The following is a 17,398-nucleotide window of genomic DNA, read 5'->3' on the forward strand; positions in this document are numbered from 1 at the left end:
TTGCGTAAGAAGCGCTATTACAGCTGATAATCGATGGAAATAAAACAAAAATAGATTTTTCAAATGAAACGAAAAGCTTTTGAAATCGCTTTTCTTTTTTTAAAATACATGCCCTCAGTGAAGAATAATTATATTTATTTTTTTAAATCCGTACTTCCCGATAGCGAAAAGTAAAATTATTTTTTAAAAAGTCAGTCGATATATGTATTTGGAAAAACATTATGCCTTGCAATTATGAATGACACTTTTGTTAAAATAAAGCATTTGGAAACGAACATTTTAAAGTTGACGAAGGAAAAATGTTTCGTCATTCCTACACTAATCTGTTGAGTGGCGTGAAGTTAGCGACAGTTTGCCAAAACAACATGGCGTGTGTACACAAAACGTAAAATGATGTGGCAATTCACATCGATTTTATTTTAGGTTTAAGTTTTATTTAGTTAGATTTAAATCGAGCCGTGCGTCTCGGCAATATTCGTTCGTAAATATGTAACTTAAGTCGTATAACCACGTCGAGCGAATTGTCGGTGTAAAATAATAGCGTCGAAAGTGCAAAGTTTTCGTATGTCCTATCCCATGTCCGTCACGTCACGCGTAAATACTTAACGGACAGAATAGAGGAGTCGCCACCGCCGATAGCCGGCTCCGCATGAAGGTCTGGAGCGGCGCAGCGGAGTCGGCCCGCCGCGACAGATGGCGCACTCCCCGCCCGGCGACATCGAGGACCTCACGCTGTGCTCCGTGTGCAAGCTGCCCTTCAACGATGGCGACCAGCTGCCCAAGCTGCTGGCCTGCAAGCACCACTTCTGCCTCAAGTGCGTGACGGGCGTGCTGCTCAAGGGGCGCGAGCTGTACTGCCCCTACTGCTGGAAGCGCAGCGAGGAGCCGCGGCCCGAGGCGCTGCCCACGTACGGTGCCGTGCTCGCGCTGGCGCGCCGGCTCGCGGCGCCCGCGGCTCCGGGCGTGGCGGCCGACAAGCGGCGCAAGTCGCCGGCGCCCGACACCTGCCTGGCGCACGCCATGCCGCGCAGCCTGTGGTGCCACGCGTGCAGCGCGCCGCTGTGCCGCGCGTGCGCCGCGCAGCCCGAGCACCTGGCGCACGCCGTCAAGCCGCAGGCGGACGCGCGCCAACTGCTGCGCGCCGACTTCCACGGCGAGCTGGCGCTCATGCAGAAGATGCTGGCCGACATCCAGCATCTGGCGCACAAGCAGCGCGACTTCCTGCTCAAGATCCTCGAGGCGTGCACCACGCTCAAAACGCAGGTGGAGACGGACCTGGTCAACAACGCGCCGGGCTACGAGCTGGCCGAGGCGCGCGAGCGCCTGCAGGAGGCGCGCCACGCCTACTCGGGCACCGAAGGGCTCGGTGCGGCCGACATCCAGCGCCTGCTGGCCGCGCTGGCCGGGCAGCGCGAGCGCCTGCAGGCCAAGCACCGGGAGATGTTCCTGCAGTGCAAGCTCGACGATCTCATCAAGAACTCCAGCGTGCTCTTCGACTTCGAGCTGCTCAAGCGCGCCCTCGCCACCATCCACTCGGGCGAAGCGGGTCTGCCGACCGACAACAACGGCTATCACAACCCCGTACTCTTTCTGGCCAACTACTGCATGTCCCAACTCTACTCGCGCCACTTCCTCTTCAAACAACAGCAGTCCGTGGAGCGTTCCTTCTCCGCTCCCAATGGCGACACCGACTTCCGCGCCATCTTGCCCGCCCCGGTCCCTCTCCCCCCTCCCTACGTCCCCCTCGCTATGCCCAACTCGGACAAAAATATCATCCGCGGACTGACGGATAGCGGCGCGATCAAGAGTGCGGGGGGCGGTTACGGCTCCGAACACAACAACCTGCCCAACCTGAATATATCCAAGCCCAGTCCTCTGGGGTTCGGCGACAGTGGCGGGTCTCTCAGCTCCCCCAACATCAGCAAGGGGCCGTTCCAAACTGACGCGCTATCCATGGCCCTCCCGCAGAGTTCCCCCGGGGCGCTCCTGCTGCCTCTGCCCATGTTGCATCACTCTCCGCAAGCAACTATCGTAAGGAACCCGTCGCAACACGTGTACCCGTTATTCTATTTCAACATCGAGATCAACGGTTCTCCGTTTGGTCGAATCCTCATCGAGGTGCGCAGCGACGTCGCCCCTAAGATGGCTAAAAACTTTGGAATTCTCACGACGGGCGAGCTGGGGATCGGTTATAAAGGATGCAATATATTCCAGTGCTGGGAAAACGAGAGCATAATCACGGGAGACTTCGAGCTGAACAACGGTCGCGGCGGTCGCTCCATATTCGACGAGAGCTTCTTCATGCCGGACGACACCAAGATCCTCGCTATCCGGGGGAGCGTGGGCATGAGGAGGAGCCAGAAGAGGCACGACAACCTGGGGCTGGTGGGCTCGCAGTTCCGGATCATTCTGCGAGAGATGCGTGGCTTCACGGGCATCTTCGCCTTCGTGGTGGAGGGGCTGGAGCTGGTGGACCGCATCAGCCAGTCGGGGGACAGCGCAGGCAAGCCGCAGAGTAATATCCTGATAGCGAGCTGCGGCAAACTCAACTGAATCCTCCGAATGATGGGACTTCCGCATTGACCGTATTCAAATTCAGAAGGACCAAGTTTTATTTTGTTATATCGACTTTAAACGCTTAATATTTTCGGGCCGTTTTTATTTCCCGTCGCCTACGTTTTTAATCTAACCGAATAAAGCGGAATATAGTATGATCGTATAAAAAGAGAGTAGCGGATATATTTTGGAAATCGAACGTTTAATATATTGTAAGCTTCGAAATATAATATAATATATATAAAAGGGAAGCCCAGGAGTGGCATTAGGGTTAACGTGCGTCGCTAGTCTGAGAGGAGAGGTGATAGGAGCTAGGAGTGTAGGAGGGTAGAGGACGACCGGACAACAGGGAATAGTGAATAGACGCGACGCAGAGTTAATATAATGGGCACAGCCAGACTAATCTAGAGTAAGGTAGGGGAGGCGGAGTATAAAGAATAAACAAACGATATGTGTTACTAGAGCCTAGAGATAGATCCGAGTCGAGTAAATATAGGGGTTACGTAGTAGAGGTATATTTTTGGTGGAGATCCGGCCGCAGCGGAAGGAGAACACTAGGCACTGTACAATCGGTACATCGGTACATGCATCAGCCTGATGCCCTCGAGCATTATGGTTTCCTAGCCGCGTGTACTAATTCCTTCATATAGAAATAGGCTATGTTTTCCATTACAATTGTCTATCTGGAAAACAATCATTACCGTCTACCGATATTAGATGTATTACTTGTGAATGTTATTAATTGTGAACATAGATGCGAATTTTATCACTGTTAAAATAAAATATATATATATAGAGTTTTAATGGAGAGTGTAAGTTTTAAATCGATGTTTATATGTATAGTAAAGTAGACTATTTTCAGAGTATATAATCGAACTTATATATTTTGTCTATTTAGGGAGCGTCGCGTACTAAGGAGAGAGGTGTCGGTTATTTCAATAGTAGGAAATATACGCGGATACAAAGTTAAGGCTGCCTGGTACTACGCCCCACGTCGTAGTCACCCACACGGAGTAGTTAGACAAATTGTGTTCGCATCGTCGAGTTGCGAACGACCAACACTTTTATAGGAAGATTCAAATGTGATTTATAAAGGTTTATTGGAAGCACCGTTCTTGCTACGATAAAGCGCTACAAACGAATATAACGCAACTAGGGTAAGCACAACGCCGTCGCGCAGGGACGAGAGGAAGAAATAACGAAATATATACGCTTGGTTCTCGGCCAATACTCGTCTCTCATTCTGTGTAATATTATATTTTGTTTAGCCACCTACCAAAGTTTGAAAGCGGGACGCATGTCAAGTAATACCAAACTATTACTTCTTAAGTAACTTATTCGGTTATTACCCATTGCGGTTCTTTTATTGTTGTAAAATAAATTATATATATTTATTCGCTCCTAACTGTTGTCCTTTTAGCAAATTATTTATTAACTAACGGAGCTCTTGCCACCATTCCGATAGAAAATGCGCGCCACTTCTCATCACTAGTTGAAATCCCATTACTTATTATGTATAACGACTACATGGCTGGTCCTAGTCTCTTAAGCAATCGCTGCAGCGATGGTGGCAAGAACTCCTGATTCTACACAATTACGTATTTGTACCAGTGACTTGATTCTGGCTAAAGTTAGCGATCAATGTGTAGGTAGATATACAATATTACTAATATAACGAAGAAATAAAGTGGCAGATTACTCCGCTAGCAGTAAATTACCTTCGCCGGAGTTCTCTGTTCATTTTATCAATATTTGTTGCATACTTATAATGTGCTTGAAAACTTAATAAACCACAACAGAATGTGGTTATAAAAATAACCTGTCGTTGATAATATTAATTAACACATTGTTAAACTATCACAAAATACATCACGATGATGTAGAGGAAATTATTATGTTATCCGATAAACGTATTACGTATTGGGTTTCCAATGTTTATCTGTAACACAAATATTGCGTTATCGAAAATGCAACTATTAACTTTAAACAATCTTTTAAAATACATTTTTAAACGAATTCCTTTAAATATCGCTGTATAAATGTCAATACAAATTAATTTAAAATGTAAGTCAATCAATAATGTTATATTTATGGTTGAAGCGTGTGCTTTTCTTTTGTCATGTATAATAAGGATATATTTTGGATTTTTATGGACGTGTTAAATATTACTGTTTTGTTTTGGCCATTTTGTGCGTTCAATGTGCTTATCGGATTTTATTATATGTGATAATTAGGAAGAATCCTAGAAGTATTTACCATAAGACAAATCAGTCAATAAAATTATTTTTCAAATCACTTTCTTTAATTGCGACATGATGCATAATGAAATTGGACTTATTTTTGGTTTATATGTAATTTGAATGTAGATAAAGTGAAATATGACAATTTATCAATACGGAGGTGACATAACCACCCAATTGACTACAAATGGGATGACCTATAAAAATATTCATGTAATCTCATGGTTTTCCCCAAAACATCTCGAAAACTGTACTTTTTGTTGTTATTTTTTTTAATGATCCAAACAGTGTTATTTTGCTCTGTTATAATAACGACTCGCATTTTTAGATTATTTATTTCTGACTTTGGTGTTAAATAATCGGCCAATCTTTTAAAATTTCTACGATTTTTTAAATATGACACAAATGTCACTCGCAAAATAAAATTGCCGTATTTATAGAAAAATAAATACACATATAGCCAAAGTCAGAATACGAGGATGACTTCGTGACTGTTTGGAAATCCGATTGTTATTTTGTTAAGAAAAGAAAGTTTGGTGAAAGTTTCACAGGCCATCCCTCGTTTGTGCCTTAATTGTGTAGCCTATAATAGCAACTAGTCGCTTTCAAATCAATATATAAATAAAAGAAAAATATATGGAAAAAATAGCTTATGATTCATGTCACCTAGGTGTAAGGTTACAAAGTTATCCAAGTTACTTGCAATGAACTGCTGGCCATCGGTACTGCGGTGGAATAGGGTTGATTTATAGTGAACTACTGATAGAGAGTAAGAATCATATCTGCTTAGTGACAAAGGAAACATATTCATGTACTTTCTCTCTTTACTTCAGGTATAACTCGTATATCAATTATTCTAGGAAGAATTTATAGATTAAGGCTGCTGACCAAACTAGAGAATGGATTATTGACTTTATTACTTGTTGACTATGACTTATAACATATTGCATAATATTATATCAAATTATTCTATTGTTAATTTTATTATAATTAAAATATAATAGTTTCAAATGCAATAAACACAAATTTTACTATGGCAATATTTTAGCAATCTTATACAAATATAGAATTTCTGGATTAAGGCTGCTGACCAAATTAGAGAATGGATTATAAACTTTTTATTACTTGTTGACTACGACTTTATTACTTGTTGACTACGACTTTATTACATATTGCATAATATATGAAATGATTATATTGTTAATTTTATTATAGTTAAAACTTAATAGTTTAAAATGCAATAAATACAAATTTATTACGGCAATATTCTAGCAAACTTATATATCACATATTATCCTGTCAAATAAATAACATTAATATCAAATCTTTGTTCTTTTCTATTACTATTTAGTCAATTTATAACCTGTTTAAAATTGTAAATAATGAAGAAAATGTTCTGGTAAAAGTAATGCATTTTGCTTTTATTTTTCAGTGACTTAATTTTAAAATTTAAAACAAATTTATTTATCAAAATAAAGCCATTGTTTATGTAAAGCATTAAATTTGCATTAATTTATGTTTTTTTTTAATTATAAAAAAAGTTTTTTTTGTTCAAATTAGATTTTTCGAGTTTTATTATAGAACCTTTACATATGTGATGTGCTTAAACATATTTAGTGAATTTCAGTGTGGCTACAGACTGAAATACTTCAAAAAAAGTATATTTTATATTTTGATGGTAAAAATGGAATATAATGAAATTATTTTACCAATATTCAAATACGCCATGTTAGGTACAAAAATCAATACAAAAGCAATTATCCAGTTAAATTTGATGTTCAGTTATGATGTTCATAACTGAACAAGTCTGTGCCAATCAATATTATGGCTTTGAAAATATTTCCACTCCTAAAGAATAAAAGTATACACGTAAAGTTGCTTCCTTTTACCTAATTAGTGCAATCTAAATATTGAAATATGAGGTACCTGAAACTTTTATAGTTCATGTGAAAGAGAATTAAATAATTGTTTTATAAAATGCACGTATATTATGTTATGTACGCTAACTATGTTCTCAAACTAGTTTGTATGAAAAATATGTTGAAACTGATTGAAAAGAAAAATGCTATGTATTTTTATGTACTGTCTATTCACACAATTTGTATTCAACTTACATTGACCGAATATGAACAGACTGTATTATTTTTTAAACGATGCTACGACAGATAGATAGTTAGATTCTGTCCTGTACTGTATGTAAGCCATGTAGTTACTTAGGAGGACATAAGGGCGATGATATCAAAAATATTTAAGGTAGAGAAGTAACTAATTAAGTATGGATTTATTTCGTTAACACTATTTCATTTAAAAGAAAAGTGGTCAACAAAGGGCTGAGAAACAACAATTTGTGAATGACAAGGCACTGAATAAGCATTTTATACAACATTGATTATTGGCGGAGTAGAATACAACTTTTATTGTATAATTTGATTTATATTATAGGTGTTTCCTCGGAGCTATATCTCCTGTTTGTGCGTTTTGTATTGGTCAGCGTTATTGAAAAATAAATCTATGTCAAATGGGCTGTGCTTAAGTATTGGCGGAGTCCTTTCATTGCAAGTGACTTGGAGAAATTAAATGTGTTAAATATATCAACGTTGAGATATGTGTTTAGTTTATAACCCTGTTTGAGAGTGATGAATATTATATAGTGTCCCCCATTACGTGTGGACCCCAAACGAAACAAGAACAACAGTATGAATGTAATTGTGGTAGATAAAAAAATCGGTGGAATTTAATTATATAATACCTGATTCGAAAAATATATTTCTTTCTCAATCCATTGTTATTTTTTATTTATTTCGTTACCTTATGTTAGTCGACATATACTAGTGGTCGGCAAACTTTTTAGCCATAGCCAAATATGCACACTACCCGATTTTTTTTCTCCTTGAGAGCCAAATGTGTTTGCAATTCTAGTACACCTTCATTATAATTTTAGACCTTTATTAAATTACGGTTACATCCAATACAATTTGATTTCGCACTTATTTTTCATTATTAATTTCACATTGATAAAAAAATCTTTTAAGTAAGGTATTCATAAGAACGCCACTTATTGCAAATACATTATATCAAATCTCGGTATTACAAACTTCACAGGACCAAAAAAATATTTCGCTATAATGAAAATTCATTACACTGGATTTATAGGGTGTGACACATTTTAAATTTATTTTATCGCTATATTATACCCACTCTTAAAATGAAGATATTACTGTTAACACTACACCTGATCTTCCGGCCAGTGATCAATACAATATAGGTACCTACCAACTACAGGACACATTCACTCATTTTCATTCAAACCCTTATCCGCACCCCTATGGTGCATAGGGCACTGCATCATATAAACGCAGTGTTATCTTGATCGTTAACCCATGAAGGAAAGGTGATCAGCCCTCCGCTTCCGGTACCAGTCCAAGGTAATATTGAATAAATATAAGACTGAAAAAATCACTTAAATTTATTTGACCCCCCCCTAGGAATCGAACCCGGGACCTCCAGAACGGTAGCCGAGCGTGCTGACCATTACACTACGGAGGCGGACGAACAGAAATGAAAAAATGATTTTGAAACTGTGAGACTTTATTGGAAAAAATAAATTTATAAGCAATGAAAGAAAAGTGAATTAAAAATCAAGTTCAAATAGGTTTTTTAATTTTTGATAAAAAAATCGGAAATTTTTATTTTGGACTTCTCAATGTTTTAAAATGAATTGTAACATCATTTTAAAATTTTGAAAAAAAAAGTTCGTTATTCTGAGATCGGCTTCGCTACATTGAATTTTGGTTCGGTACATTTTATATGGAAGTTTTCCGGGGACGAATTGCAGATTTTTTATACTGGAAATTTCATTAACCTTATAACCGCGTTAACTTTGTTCCTAAGAGACGCCCGTGCGAGGCGGTATTTCGCCATTTTTAAAATGATTACTTTTATCATGTATTTAGTTAAGAAACGATTTATTTTCCTAAACAAAAACGTTCAATGGGATTCATTGTGCCTTTTTGGTACTCTAAAATACACTTGTGTCACATTATTCTTGAAATATATCGTAATATAAACAAATTAGATCGTAACATAAATAAATCAAAGCACGCATCGTGTGTCACTCTTACCCGCTGGCGATGCGTAGCGTCGAGAGTGAGACAGATATAGGGCATGATTATGGCGCGGACTAATAACCGACCAGAAAAATCAGGGATCTGTTCTTTTATTTATCCTTGTGATGTTACAAATTATTAGTCAGATATTTCAACAGATGTCATAAGGCCAAGGATTGACGTATTATTTTATCCAAAGTTCCACACCATGAAAAAATCCCTCCAAGTTGAACTGAGGTTGGAAACTTGGAGCAATGTAAAAACACATACGCCTATGTCAGCCGCGTATGGGACATGTTTTGTTAAAACACATACAGTTATGCGAGCCGCGTGGATCCGGTTAATTCGGTATTCGCTACAAAGAGATTTGACCTGTAATACACTTGCATCTCCTTTGAAAGTTTCATCAAGTGAGGTTTGCATATCGTTATTTAAAGCACGTTTCGAGGTTCTCATCAATAAGACGATTTCTCCAATTGTTTTTAAGAAGCTTCAAAAAGATTGTTCGCATGAATACGTAGAGTCGAGTCTTCTTGCAGATATTTGTAAGGGAGCCGCACTTAACAAAATGAAAGAGCCGCATGCGGCTCCTGAACCACACTTTGCCAACCTATGTATGCACTAAATAAGTTTTAAAGCTCAAACACTGAAAACAATACTAATGGAAATTTACCACATTGAGTAGAAATGCTCGATGGCCAATGCAAATTTATTATTAGACACATTGCCACACTTATCGCAAATATGTGTATTTGCACAGATTTCAATATTGAGACCGATATGAATGACAATAAAAATTACATTTTAAATAATAAATTACCATAATATTCAGCGACCGTTACAAATTACAGTATAAAATTACACGTTCTATGTATATTGTTCATAAATCATTTGTAATCTATGCTTCCAAACTAACTAAAAGTTAGTTTATTTGCACTAATATGTTTATTTGCACAGATTTCAATATTGAGACCGATATGAATAACAAGAAAAATTACATTTTAAATAATAAATTACCATAATATTCAGCGACCGTTACAAATTACAGTAAAAAATTACATGTTCTATGTATATTGTTCATAAATCATTTGTTATCTATGCTTCCAGACGTTTGTTTTTCCAGTAGAACTTTAACCCAATACTGAAGTAAACTATATTTCTTTTACAAAACGCGTTATGAATTCACAAATAAAAATACTTACACAAACTCAGCGGATATCTTATTTTTACAGCGGATATTATATTTACTTGCGTAGTGTCATTCTGACACACTTTTAGCTCGATTGCAGTTTGACCAAGTGTAAGTATGTGCAGTTTTTTTAATGTTTTATTTATCTGCAGTAACCTAGTGACTATCGTAAAAACAAACATAGCATTTTGAAATCAAAGAAAAAGTTTGATGTTCGTAATACTAAATTGAATTACAAACATGCGTATGTATAGTATTAGGAAATACATTCTATGATATTCGGCTCCACTGGAAAAGCTTAATACAAGAGTAGAATATCAATAAAGAAAAGTAACTACTAAAGGTGTGATAAAAAAATGGTATTAACACGTTAACAACCGCATGTAAATGTATGAGATATAAGCCTATTTGTCCAAAAATTCATCTGTAATAAACATAAAGGCAAAACTATCTACATTTTCAGAGATTTCTGTAAATTTTTTAACCCCTGGAGATCCACTAAAGCTCTGATTGTTTCGTGGGATTTCGATGTCTGACCAGCCCATATCATCAACATCCCCGCCAGAAAATGCGGGACCATTCGTTAAGGTATTAAGAGCATATTTTTACTTTACATGGAAGAGTTTTCCATGTAAAGTAGTTGAAACATAAGACACAGTTTGCTTCCTACCTTGTAGTAGACATCGGGAACGTATTGCTTGTTGGAGGACTCGCGTATGTAGCCGAGCTCCGGGGCATCCTTGGTGGGCAACAGGCAGTCGTCCCGCACCAGCGCCATGCACTGTCCCGTCACCTGGTATCCCTCCATGTGCACTTGCTTCCATTCATCGCCTAACATCAAAATTAATTTTTGTAGCAATTAAAAACAAATAGTAGCCCCGCAACATGTTTTTTTTATTGCAGAATTCGTATATATTTTTTATACATACAGTGCCAGCTCGCTAATCCAAATGAGTTTTTTGAGAAAAATAAGAGAAAAATGGAAATTTTGGTAATAATTTTGGCATTTTTATTATTTATTTAACTAAATATTTAGCATAAAAATCTAAAATTTACTACATAATAACTTATCCTAAAAAAATAAATAAAAACCTTCCGTGGGGGCGTTACTCTTACCTTTAAATGGCAATATGTATAATATTAATATATGTATGTAAGTACTAGTCATCTCAGCAAATAAGTAATATTATTTAGTTTTAGAAAAATATAATCTTTCTGTCTTGTGTCAAACCATTACAATGCTGTCAATGTCTTTTATTTTCTATTACTTACATAATACAATATCATTATGAAATGTTAACAGCATTATTATGAATAAAAACACTTATTAAACAATGGTTTACGGCGCGCACACATAAGTACGTTTCAGAAACGTTATGTTGCGGTGGTGTTCACATATAAGTGTGTTTCAGAAACCTTATGTTGCAGCGGTAGAGCACACACGGTACAGCACATTTCAATTACCTTCGACTTCATATACAAAAACACATCTTGAGCATCTAATTTCTTGTCATGTTTGCTTTTCTGCCTTTAAAATATCGTTCTTTCGAATTATTTTTTGATATCTCATCAAAGATGAAGAAGAATATGGAAGTCTGGGCATTTACGGGGCTTACGACCGTCATAGGCTGGTTTAAGTGATCACTTTACACACGTGTAACATTCACCAATTCTACCCATTATTGACAACCACACTACTCAAATTCTTGGAAGTTCTACATATATATATGAACCAATTTAGAAACCTTGTTCATGAATCACTAGAACTTCACTAGAGACATCTATTGGTGAGATGTAAAGAAGCTTTTTACTAAGCAGAAACTCTTATATTAGTATGTGAGATCCGAATCCTGGATTATAATCACACACATGAGAAACGCCAGAAAATACCATTTTCATTTTTATTATTAAGCTTATAATTTGACCAGATAATTTATTTACAACATTTTGAGTGTGTCCAAATACTTGTTCACAAAATCTGGATTATCTCCAATTACAGGAGTTATTTTCATATTATTTTTTGATATCTCATCAAAGATGAAGAAGAATATGGAAGTCTGGGCATTTACGGGGCTTACGACCGTCATAGGCTGGTTTAAGTGATCACTTTACACACGTGTAACATTCACCAATTCTACCCATTATTGACAACCACATACTCAAATTCTTGGAAGTTCTACATATATATATGAACCAATTTAGAAACCTCGTTCTTTCGATGCGATTTAATATCGCCCGCATCAAATTACATTTCTTTAACCAACTTCACCATAATCAATGTGTTAATGTTGATGAAGTAAAAACAGTGGTGTAGTTCTTATTTATAAAAACCGTAATGCGGCGAGATTTCTTTACAATGATATTAAAAACTAACCAGTAACGCAGACCGTGACGAACTTGGATCCGAAGGTTCTTGACGAGGCATATCGGCATATGTTGGGATATTGGTTCTGGAAGTCTCCAGCCATTATGCACTCCTGGGCAGTCAGGAAGTGGGAATTGATGCCCCTGGAAAAGCAAAAAAGGGGTAAAAATGCTATATAATTAGCTGTCCTACTAAAAGTTTGATCTCGCAGTAAAAGGTCCATGCAGCAACAAAACCCGAGATCGAAGATCCTCACCACCTGTATCTACTCTCTTCCATTTAAAATCACCATTTTTCTAATAAATTACAGTCACTTTGTATTCCATGTACGTAAAATTTATACAAATGCAACATAATTTATTATATTTAACGTAATTTCCAAAAACAATAAGAAAAAATTGGAATACTCTTCTATTTCTCCATGCTTTCATTTGCTCAAGATCCTGAATTGGCATTTACGAAATTGCTATTTATTATTTTATACCGACTATTACATGAAGAAAAATATTTCGCTTTCTGAAAATGTTTAACACATACAATACCTATTCTAAAAATTGCATAAATTAGAATCGTAAAATTACAGTAAAATATTAAGTACGTGTGAAACATTATCAATGATTCGAAAAAATACTCAACTCTGATCAAAAATCAAAAATAACAACAACTATGCATATGGTTTTTTTCCACTTTTATTTTAACGGTGACTGGGTTTTGTCATTACAGACATCACAAGTCTGATTACGACGAAACCCAGTCACTGGTCAAATAAAATAAAAGTGGAAAAAACTATAAAGTTGTTGTTTTATTATATAAAATGCAGTTCTACCAGGAAATACAAAACTTAAACCTAACGAAAATAACATGTCGGTACTATAAGTTACTCTTCTTCTTCAACCCTTATCCACACCCGATAGTGCATAGAGCACTGCATCATATAAACGTGGTGTTATCTTAATCGTTGACACATGAAGGAAAGGTGATCAGCCTTACGCTTCAAGTACCAGTACAGGGCAACATTGAACAAATATTAGAGCGAAAAATTACTTTAATATTTATTTGACCTCCCCCTAGGGAATCGGACCTGGGTATGGCACCTCCAGTACGGTAGACGAGCGCGCTGACCATTACACTAAGGAGGCGGACATTATAAGTTCAGGGGTTGATATCCAAAAACACTTTTATATTTCATTTCACGGGTCCGGAAAAATCATGCCTAATGCAGTATTGTATTAGTAAGATTCGATTGCAGTTGAGAAATGCGAGTCTCGGTTACCTGCAGTGCTGGACAGTTCCCTTTGAAGAGTCTTCGCTCAGGAGGTCGGTAAAGATCCAGCCCACGAGGCGCAGGCCGAGCCCCGCCGCCACTTGCTGCACCGTCCCCTTCCTCTCATCAGGAAGCAGTGTCACGCTGTCCCGCGCCGACGTCTGCGGGGGCTCGTAGATCGCGGCCACCCGGGCTCTAATACCTGGAGAACAAAGAAAACAATTTGAGCATTATAGGGTCACAAGTTTTAGCTATTTTTACACCTAACAAAACTGAACAACAAGACTTTCAACATAGCTTCAAACACTTTGGCCCATTTTTATTTAAAGGAATGTGAAATATTAACCTGGGGACTAACCAGAGTCATTTCGTCCTAACGTAACACATTACGATGCGAGCATTCGTATAGTCAGTACGGTGTTCTGAGTGAGCGACATTACGACGAAATGCTCCGCTCAGTCCCCACCTTTACGTATTTCCAAAATGTCTGTCATCTGTATTGTACGGACAATTACTTGCTTGGTATATGAGAGAATCTAGCTCATTGTAACAGTTGATAACTGTATGAAAATAAACCTGCACTAATATATCATTATGTATTTCCTCACCATAGCCGCGAACTCGCTATTACCGTGATGATTATAACCTATAAGTTAACTGTACTTCGAAAATCCATGTGCATATTTTGTGTTTATAAAAGGATGATTTATTTATTACCTGGGAATAATCTCAATATCACTACTGGCAACTAGAATTATACCTAATGGAACATCGGGGTGTCTCTCATAGGTGCCGATGAGCATCCCGATCCTCTGGTGTCCTGTGCTCCTCCAGTACTCCAGGAAGCGCTCCACGATGTCCGTGTTCTCAAACATGACGTTGTCCACATGCCGATATGTCTGTCGGTTCAGCGTCACGGCCGAAGGCTGACATTTTGAGCAGATTCCGCGTGGCCAAGGGAGATGCTCGCTACAACCTGAAATATTACCACGTTTTTATGATTCAAGGATAAAATATTATACTTTAGAGTGCTGAGAATCGATATATCGACTCTGGTATACTTTGCCAAGAGCACGGTCCGTCAATATACCGACGATGTCACCAGTTTATTTTGGCAGCCGAGCTGGGAGGTTGTGTCACAGTTATAATACCAGAGAGAAATACTAAAATTGATCAATATTTGAGAGAAATATTGTTAATTTTGCACACACCTAATAAAAAGTACAATTTTTGTAAAGGTCTTCAGCAATTTTAGCATATAAACAAGAAGAAAAAAACAGCTATTCTTGTAGAAAATTTTACAGCATCTACTCTCAAGTCATTGTTATTGTTTTACAATAGTTTGCATAATTTGACATACTACATTGTCGCCGGAATTATGAATTGATGAAAAGGGCAAATTTAAGAAAATAAGTTATGGATATCGTTTGACTGGATATATACTTAAAACATTGATATCTCTAAATAACACGTCTCTCATCAAATTGTCAAAAATTTAAAAAAATATTATACAAAGTACATCTGATAACCGACAGTAATTTTTTCTTTAAAGGAATAACTCGCAAAGCGTCTATTTTAGATGCTTGTCTGCAGGTAGGATAGTCAGGATATCGTGAAAAATACATCACAAACACCCAGAACAATTGAAAACAAATCTTTCTTGAATTCATTTTGCAATTGGCAGGAATCGAACCCGCGATGCCAGTTTTGCAGTCGAGCGTCTACCCAACTACGCTTGTCATTTGTGAGTAATGTTTGCAAGTATCAGTAAATACTTGCAAAAAACAAAATGTTACATGCTAGGTTGCCACTTACAGATCAATATCAATTATCCAGCCCGTGTATAAGACTTCTATTGGCTATCTCAAAATACTTTAATTTTTATTGATTGGCTTATTGCAAACCTGTCTTTATCTTGCACGATATATCTTCTAATGTCAGAAACTTGCTGCGGTCTATTCCAGAGGTCAATTTCCGAATGTAAGTGTGAAAGGACATGTGTTTTATGTTCTGCTCCTTCAGGTAGGATTCATCGTATGGCTCCAGCGGCGAGCAGTGGACGCAGCAACCATTTGAATTATGCCGGCAACTGAAAATGAATTCATACTTCAATGAACTGCTTGTATTTCCGAGAGGATTTTAGGTACAGTGGAGTATATTGAAAAAAGTGATGGTAGTCTACCAAGACCGTACATTGGACATTGTAGATTAAAAGGTAGTACTCCATGGCATAGCATTTATTTCCCTCAGAGTTGACTCAAATATATTATTAGATCTAATACATAGCTTATATGCAAATTGTACTTATGATGCGTTGTGTAAAATTACCTTCCCTTAGGTTTGTATGGATATACATATAATACAAACACCACAAATGGATATTTTTACTGGGTATACTCTGATGGAAATGCCTGTACAAGTCTTATAGCATTTCCTGCTTTTACACCAAGATGTAGAAACAATATTTTTTTAATAAACATTACATCTCTAAAGTTTATTTGCTGGCAGGATTTGAAGCAATCAAATTGCTTGTTAAATGTCAAAGAGCCAGCCACAACGCAACAAAAATTAAACTCCTTATTCTAAAAATGGTATCTAAATTTTCAACATTGTTATATTCGAAAAAGACACCTATGATTCTAGCGTTAGAATCCTAGAATAACATCCATTTCATTTAGAATCATGGGTGTCTTTTTTTAATATGAAAATTTAGATAACATTTTTAGAAAGTTTAATTTATTTTTTGCATTGTGGCCCTTTGACTATCTAACCAGCGATATGTCAGATAATTGTTGATTTCTTTAGTGAAGGCTAGTATGAATCACGGAGAAGTCTAGAAGAGAGTGATAGAAAAAGTATTTGTAATCCTCATGGATTCTGCTGTGCCTGAGCTAACCCTAGGTCTTATTGAATGCGGTATTTACATCATTCATCTGAAGTAGCATTAAAAAATTTAAATCATCATTCATCTGAATTCATTGAATAAGGATGTAATATTTATTTTTGTTTTTGCCAGTAAGAGGAAGAAATTAAGTTTGAATTCTAAGTACATAAAGATTTGCCTGTATTATTATTAGCACAAAACATGGGTTCAATGTGGGAGGCAGATTATTGCCAATTTTTGTGGAGAGAGGACTACTATATAGGTAGTAGTAGTAGTAGTACTACTCACTATTTGTCGTCTCGCTTCCTGGCAACTTTCCCATCTAGTTTGTATAGTTGTATATCTACATCATCTTCCTGGGCCGTGATAGGTGCATTCTGTACAGTGGCTTGGGGGACATCGTTCGGCTCATTCTTCCCGGAGGACTGAGAACTCGACTGAAAATCACAAAATGTAGTTGAATCATATACATGTAGGGATTTTAAACAACACTATTTTAACTTCAATAACGGATTCAGCAATAATATTCCAACTGTAATTATTCATGAAACTTTTTGCGTAATAAGTCAGAAATTGGCAGCCTTACTGCTACAAAGAAACATCTTCAAACCCTTATCCACACGCCAATGGTGCATAGGGCACTGCACCATATAAACACAGTGTTTCTTGATCGTTAACACATGAAGGAAAGGTGATCAGACCTCCGCTTCAGGTACCATAATAAGTTAGATATTGGCAGCCTTATTGCTACAAAGCAATATCTTCAAACCCTTATCCGCACGCCAATGGTGCAT

The 17,398-nt window shown here is 37.4% G+C and overlaps 3 protein-coding genes across 4 annotated transcripts in view; 1 reads left to right on the plus strand and 2 right to left on the minus strand.

The window, feature by feature from the left end:
• Positions 1 to 17,398, minus strand: part of LOC148300626 (cytochrome P450 9e2-like) — a 229,083-nt gene that overhangs the window by 190,605 nt on the left and 21,080 nt on the right. The gene's annotated exons all lie outside the window — the stretch shown is intronic.
• Npl4 (nuclear protein localization 4) overlaps positions 1 to 17,398 on the minus strand; it is a 34,359-nt gene that overhangs the window by 15,653 nt on the left and 1,308 nt on the right. Inside the window, exons 3-8 of the mRNA XM_088274495.1 lie at positions 16,893 to 17,041; positions 15,625 to 15,809; positions 14,481 to 14,696; positions 13,730 to 13,922; positions 12,466 to 12,599; positions 10,762 to 10,922 (exon numbers count right to left, since the gene is read on the minus strand). Coding sequence (XP_088130621.1) covers positions 10,762 to 10,922; positions 12,466 to 12,599; positions 13,730 to 13,922; positions 14,481 to 14,696; positions 15,625 to 15,809; positions 16,893 to 17,041 — 1,038 coding nt within the window. The remainder of the gene's footprint in view (positions 1 to 10,761; positions 10,923 to 12,465; positions 12,600 to 13,729; positions 13,923 to 14,480; positions 14,697 to 15,624; positions 15,810 to 16,892; positions 17,042 to 17,398) is intronic.
• On the plus strand, positions 335 to 7,578 carry LOC148300632 (uncharacterized). The gene has a single exon (XM_088274500.1). The coding sequence runs from the start codon at positions 694 to 696 to the stop codon at positions 2,551 to 2,553; it is 1,860 nt and encodes a 619-aa protein (XP_088130626.1). The 5' UTR covers positions 335 to 693; the 3' UTR covers positions 2,554 to 7,578.

Source organism: Brachycentrus maculatus, unplaced genomic scaffold, assembly GCF_059751285.1.
Source record: "Brachycentrus maculatus isolate JH-2025_06_01 unplaced genomic scaffold, ASM5975128v1 h1tg000683l, whole genome shotgun sequence".
NCBI classification, from domain to species: domain Eukaryota; kingdom Metazoa; phylum Arthropoda; class Insecta; order Trichoptera; family Brachycentridae; genus Brachycentrus; species Brachycentrus maculatus.

Bases quoted from the DNA above. Each gene is read 5' to 3' on its own strand.
- LOC148300632 (XM_088274500.1), top strand. From the start codon at position 694: ATGGCGCACTCCCCGCCCGGCGACATCGAGGACCTCACGCTGTGCTCC.